The 6,711-nt window shown below is 37.3% G+C and overlaps 1 protein-coding gene across 1 annotated transcript in view; it reads left to right on the top strand.

Annotated features, from left to right (window-relative positions):
- Window positions 1-6,711, top strand: part of Slc13a1 (solute carrier family 13 member 1) — a 74,942-nt gene that overhangs the window by 59,568 nt on the left and 8,663 nt on the right. The window contains exons 10-12 of the mRNA XM_031380770.1: window positions 361-462; window positions 3,465-3,571; window positions 6,122-6,231. Of these exons, the coding sequence (XP_031236630.1) occupies window positions 361-462; window positions 3,465-3,571; window positions 6,122-6,231 (319 nt within the window). The remainder of the gene's footprint in view (window positions 1-360; window positions 463-3,464; window positions 3,572-6,121; window positions 6,232-6,711) is intronic.

Raw genomic sequence — 6,711 nt, 5'->3', positions numbered from 1 at the left:
CACACACACACACACACACGCGCACACACGCACGCATGCACGCATGCATGCACGCAGTTATTTTAAAGCAAATGATCAAGTGCTTGCAAGCAAAGGAAGTTGCTGACTATGACCACAAACCCACAAAGTTCAATGACTGCTTGTCGCTATACCGAAGAACACACCACTGCCCTGCTGAAATACGCTAGGCAGAAAAGCTGAGAAGGAGAAAGGACCCTTTGTAAGAGTACTGGGGTTCTCCAAATAAGAACGCTCCGGGGTCCCACAGTAGCAACGCCCTGTTCAGGCTAGTTTGACAACAGGCTCAGTTTTCTCAAATGTTTGAAAAGTAAGAAATGACAGCAGCGGGTTCTTCTATAGGTATCAAGAAATCGTGACCTTGGTGATCTTCATTGTAATGGCCTTGCTCTGGTTCAGTCGGGACCCTGGTTTTGTCACTGGTTGGTCCGTCCTGTTTTCAGAGTAAGTATTCGCATGGAGTCTGCGAGCCCTTTCTGTACCGCCTTGCGTCCCTCTAAATACTTCCTGCAACTTTGAGAAACTGAATGAGATGTTTGATTGATTCATTTCTTTAATATATATATTTATGTCTAACCTTCTTGAAGATGAGGTTTCTAAGTAGGCAGTAAGAAGGCAGAAAGGATAGCCACCAGACCCAGGATCTGCTATACCCATGTATACCCTCCGGACAAAGTTAGACATTTAGCTGCACTAACTAAACTGGTTAGGAGCATAGTGTGAGAGTCACACAGGCTGTGCTCCTGAATCTTCTGTTTGTTCTGGGCAAGCCTCTGCTCTCTTGCTTCCATTACCTAGAAGATGGAAATTACACTAGAACATAGAATCCTGTTTTTTTCCCTAGTAAAAGTGGTAAATAAATATTTAGTGTGTGGAATAAATACTATGCAGTGTCTCTTGATCTGGCATACACTGAATCACACTCTGTTTTGATTTTTGCCACTTTTATGTGCCCCGAAGATTATTTACTGGGCTCAAGTTTTGTTTTTCTTTCTCCCCATTACATGCATTTTTCAGTAGTTTTTTACAAAATTAACCCTGCCACCATTTCCTAGATAAATATGGGCTGAGTGAGTGGAAAGATGAGTTTGAAGCAAACGCTGGAAGCCAGAGTTAAGGGTACTGCTTAGTGTGGTGTGCGCCTGCAGCCATTACGGAGTCACGGGAAATGAGTACTGCTTTAAAAAATTAACCATCCCATGTGTCAATAAAAATTGGTTTTGAGCTTTGTGTTCTCAGTCTATTTCTGATGCATGTGCTCTTGTTCTTAAGCCCAGAAGATTTTCATTTTGGCCTTACTGTCTTACCCCAGCAAGAATCCACACAGTTTGGGAGCAAAAATCAAGGCTGTTTGAGTCAGATGTGTTCTGGCCTCATGGAAGAGAGAGACAAAACCTTCCCCCCCACCCCACCTGACCACTCTGTTTTCACAGAGCCTTGCCAATATCTAAGGTTCCAGGGATGAATTCAAATTTCTTATGTCCTCCTTGCCTCAAGCAATGCATGAGGTGGATGTTTTAAAAGAACAGCTTGAGTCTCTGGATTCCTTTAGGTAAAGAACTTTTTCTTTTGAGACTTTCAAAACAAAAGCACCATCTATTTATGTAAAAAAAGGCTGTTGTTTAAAACAACATTAGCACTTTATGATTTTCTAATAGGATTTAGAGCAAAATAAAAACAAAAAGTAACTTTGCTTCTCTTTAAAAATCTAACCTCTACTATTATAAATACTGCCCCAATAGTGATGTGTTGAGAACTGGATGGAACCTGACAATAGCTAATGAAAACGAGGAGAAAGTCCTGATAGGATAGTCAGTACATCAGCATCGAATTTTTCTTCCTTGTGGAGGATAATATAATCCAGGAGATGTTTTGTTTGTATTGGGAAAACAGGGTTTGCTAGGAGCAGGTGTTTCTAATGTCAGCTAGAGCTATTTGTGAGAGACAGCAGTAGGAAAGGGGAAGGGGCTTGAAAGGGGACAAACTTGAAGATATAAATGAAACAATCACAAGCAAATAAAATTTGTATAAGCTCAATAATTTACTGAGTACTGAGATAACCCAATTCATAATTAATCAAATTTCAAAATAATGAGACAATTATAATTCAAAATGTCTTATGAAAAATGTTTTTTTTTACATTTATACCTTTATTCTGTCAAATATATGTGTAGTATGTGCAGGTTTTAGGCAGTTACAACTTCTAAAGCTGGTATGATATATTAAGATTTATTGCTACCACCTAATGCTTTCATTCCATCTGTTTGAACCTGGACTGATTTCAATATGTCTTTTCATATAAAACAAAATCCAGTTACATGACACCTGGCCCAGCTTGGCAAAAACTCAGCCAAAACCTGTAACTAAAATAGAACAATAACAAAACAATATAGTTACAGGAAGTGGCTAGGTTTTAACAAATAATTATGCTACCATAGGGTTTTAGTCATCAAGAAAAGAAAAGTTAGCCCATATTTAAGATAAATTTAAAAAATATAACATACTGAGAAACAATATATTTCCTTGATTATTTAGATTTTTGTACACATAAGCTATAAGAATATAGATACTTTCATTGAAAATAAAATATGATAGAAAAACAAGCCTCATGATGTACACATTTCTTCCGGCCACAAAGATGCACATAGTTGATACTGCTGACTTCTAAAGCTGCATTCTAATTATTTGTGTCTGTTTCATTTGTATAATCTCCAGGTGCCTCTTAACTGCTGAGGCTCTGGGAACCTGTCTTTTTGCTAAAATGGTCTAGCAGTTCTCAGCCCCATCTGTTCCTGAATTACTCTTAATTTGTACAGTGATCATTTGTGAGCGTCTCATAAGCCATTCGGATAATTAATCTCCTCGAGTTTCTAGAGGGGGAAGCATCAGATGCGTTGATTTCCTTTGTATGTATATCTAGTACCCTCAGCAGAAGCAGGTGTTTCATCCTAGAAACCAGATCAATTTTCTTTCACAGTGTATAAAGGAGTTTGAGGGGACACTAGCAACAGCATGTCACGCTAAATTCAATAGAAGGACATTATAAATCAATTATGTGGGGCTTTGCCAAACTCCAGCAACTGTTTCAAGCTCAAGTATCTGACACCATAATAAAAAAGCAATATTTTCAAAGAGGAAATTGGTTAACAAATCTGAAAGTTTACCTTAAAAACATTTGCTCTCTTAGTCTGATAAAGTAACCTCTATATAGCTGGTACTGATAAGATGAGAAATGTATTGAATTATTAAGAATGCATTCTGAACTGCTTGGTCTTGGTAAGTTGCATCACTTCACTGGGAAAGTGTGTGTTTTAAAATGATTGCCCAGAGTAAACAGTCTGTATTATCACTTCTACTCAATTATTAGTACCGTAACTAATGGACACCTTAGCTCACATAGATTCTTGGCGCCATCTTTAACGCACACATCTGGCTTTATTTTTCAGGTACCCGGGTTTTGTTACAGATTCAACTGTTGCTTTGGTGGCAGGAATCCTTTTCTTTCTAATTCCAGCTAAGAAACTAACAAAAATGACATCTGCAGGAGAAACTAGTTGAGTATCATTTTGAACGCTGAATTTATAGAAGACCTTTAAGAAATCAAAATTCTATCAGTTTCATTTGACTCATAGAATATTAAAAATGGCCACAACCCTTAGCATATCCCACTTACTCCCGACTTCCCTACTCAGCCAGTGCTTGCCTCCACATACAGGAAGACTCACTAGAGTTTTCAGGAAGGAGAAGTCTATTTTCCTTTAGACCCAGGTTCCAGCTCTTCTATGATAGATACCACCTCCCCTGACAAGATCAGAATATTAACTAACAAGAAAACAAGAGTTCATAAGTTACTTCTTTATGATGAGACCTCAGTAATAAGTTCTGAGGATCTAGAAAAGGATGACTTTCATGAGCGAGAACACTTCCAGTTTCACAGAACTCCTTGAAGAAAAGAAAACCACTCCTCATCCTCCAGGTAGAATTAACCTGTGGTCACAACTGGAAAAATTACTCACTTCTCACAGTGAGTAGGCACACTCACTGTACTTACAATCCATGGACACATCTGCAGGAGCGTGCATTCTCTGGTATGAACTCCTTATACAGGATCCATTTACGCCTGTGCTTTATATTAAGTTTGATTTTCAGTAGCTATATTCCTAAATTACATACATATGTCAGATGGGTTATAATAGTTTGAAAACACAGTGGAGTGGGGCTTTTTTGTTTGTCTTTTTTTCTGGAGTGGAACTGGGAGTTCTGTAGTTGGGTTGGTACAGCTGACCTCTTAAGTCATCTTTAAATGATGAATATTTCAGATTTGTGGACATGATTTAAGTAAGTAGTATATTGCAGAAATAAAACTGTTCCATTCTTTATGTGATTAGAATATATCAATGTGTATTATGGAGATATACCAATCTACAGCAATAATTCCTTTGAGCCCCCTAGGTTTGAACTTGTGGGATGTGACTGCTTTGGGGGTTGAATGGCCCTTTCACAGGGGACAAATATCAGATATCCTGCATATCAGATATGTCCATTGTAATCCATAACAGTAGCAAAATAAATTACAATTATGAAGTTGCAACAAAAATAATTTTATGGTTGGGTGTCACCACAACATGCAACTGTATGAAAGGGTTGTACCATTAGGAAGGTTGAGAACTATTGCACTAGAATCTCTAGCCACTCTACTTAATGCCCAGTGGTGGCAAGTGTTGAGGAAGAAGCAGTTTGCTTTAGCCTCCTTGGTTCTTAACTCTGAATACACATGATTTTATTCCAAGTGGCAGATGTGGGAGCATATTTTCAGTCATCAGTTAAAAGTTTGCTTTGGATATAGGAACGAGAAACGTAAGGGAGGCTTGATAGTATTCTTATAACCTCACTGTATAGAGAGAACACCTATTACATGCAAATGTTAAAAGAAGATAATATGCTCCTAAGTTAACTTATTCATCAAGTTGATGGATATAGATGAGGAAAAATCTCTATGCTGATTGATTCTTGAGCATAAACATTCTTGAAAATGATACTTCCAACATTCAATTTTGAATAATTCTTTAAACCAGAATCTTGATTTTCTTTATTGTTAAAAAATAAATCAATTAAAATTCTATGCTGATACTATTGGGGAAATAGGGTATTATCTATTATCAACATTTGATATAAGAAAGAAAAGTGCATGTGTTAGTTTCATGTTGGTTGCTGACATACACAGCCTGACAACAGAACAACGTAAAGGATGGAAGAATTATTGGGCTAACAATTCTGGGGTACAGCCCACCATTGGATGACACCAAGGGAGGAACTTCGGTCATATCACATCCATTGTCAAGAGCAATAATAAGCGAATGCATTCATGATTTTGAAGCTTCCTCTAGGGTTCAGCACATGAAATGGTATGTCTCAGAGTTGCCTGGATCTTCCCACATCTGATTGTTAAATCAAAACAGTCTCCCACAGACAGATCCAAGGCTAAGCCAATCAAGACAACTCTTCATTGAGTCTCCCTTCTCATGTGATTCTAAATTTTATCAAACTGACTGAGTCCAGTACACTGTCCTGTAGTATGAATAGAAAGATGAGCCAAGAAATAAATGGCATTACTAATGACAATACCATAACAACTTATCTAAACATATTTCAAATATTATGAATGATTTGTCTGTTACTTTTAAAATATTTATTAAAACATTGTTTTAATTTTCTGTATATGAGTGTTTCCCTACATATATGTATGTGCACTATTTGGATCCCTTGTGCCTGTAGAGGCCAGGTCTCTTAGAACTGGAGTTATAGACAGTTGTGAGCCACCACCTAAGTGCTGAAAATTGAGCCCACTTCCTCTAGAGAAGCAGCCAGGATGCTTAACTGTTGAGCCATCTCTCCAGTTCCAAAGTCATATTATTTTTAAGCATTATAATATAATATTCTACTTAAGGTCAGTGGAAACTCTTCGTACAGGCCGAATCTCTGCCTTGAATACAGTATCAGGATATCGTAAACTTCTTGTAGCATAACTATTCAGGACACTGATAAAAAATTTCATATTGTCTAATTTTAAACAATATTTAACTGAAGGATTTTTGTTTTGCAGTTGCTTTTGATTACTCTCCCCTGATTACTTGGAAAGAATTCCAGTCATTCATGCCCTGGGACATAGCCATTCTTGTTGGTGGAGGCTTTGCCCTGGCAGATGGCTGTCAGGTAATGCTCAGTGTGTACGATATTTAACAATTAACTAGACTATTGAAAAGAAGAACACAGGCCCATCCAGGCTTTGGTCATATTCATCTTTATCCTCTCATTTAACAATGCAGAATTCAGTAGCCATATAGTATCCCACACAGATGAAGTGAGTTCATAGTTCAACAACTTTAATGGGCTATAAGCATAAATGTAATGCTATGTGTTCAGGAATGTCAAAAGAAATAATGCAAAGAAGACTACCTTATTTATAATATATTCTGCCCACTGTCAGGAAGAAATAAAAACTCCATGAGTTAGATACTTGTACCTTTCATTGATCTATTCACCAGCTGAAGCAAAGCAAGCTTTTATCTCTTCTAATTGCCCTAGGTACTGTAAGTTCCCTAGAAGAAAATTATCTTCTCTAAAAATTCATGGGCACATGTACATACAAACAACATCTAATGGCATCAGTAGATTGTATATATATATATATAT

This window comes from Mastomys coucha, unplaced genomic scaffold (assembly GCF_008632895.1).
Source record: "Mastomys coucha isolate ucsf_1 unplaced genomic scaffold, UCSF_Mcou_1 pScaffold20, whole genome shotgun sequence".
Taxonomy (NCBI): Eukaryota; Metazoa; Chordata; class Mammalia; order Rodentia; family Muridae; genus Mastomys; species Mastomys coucha.
Note: the sequence above shows the minus strand (reverse complement) of the source record. Positions and strands in the feature narration are given on the sequence as shown.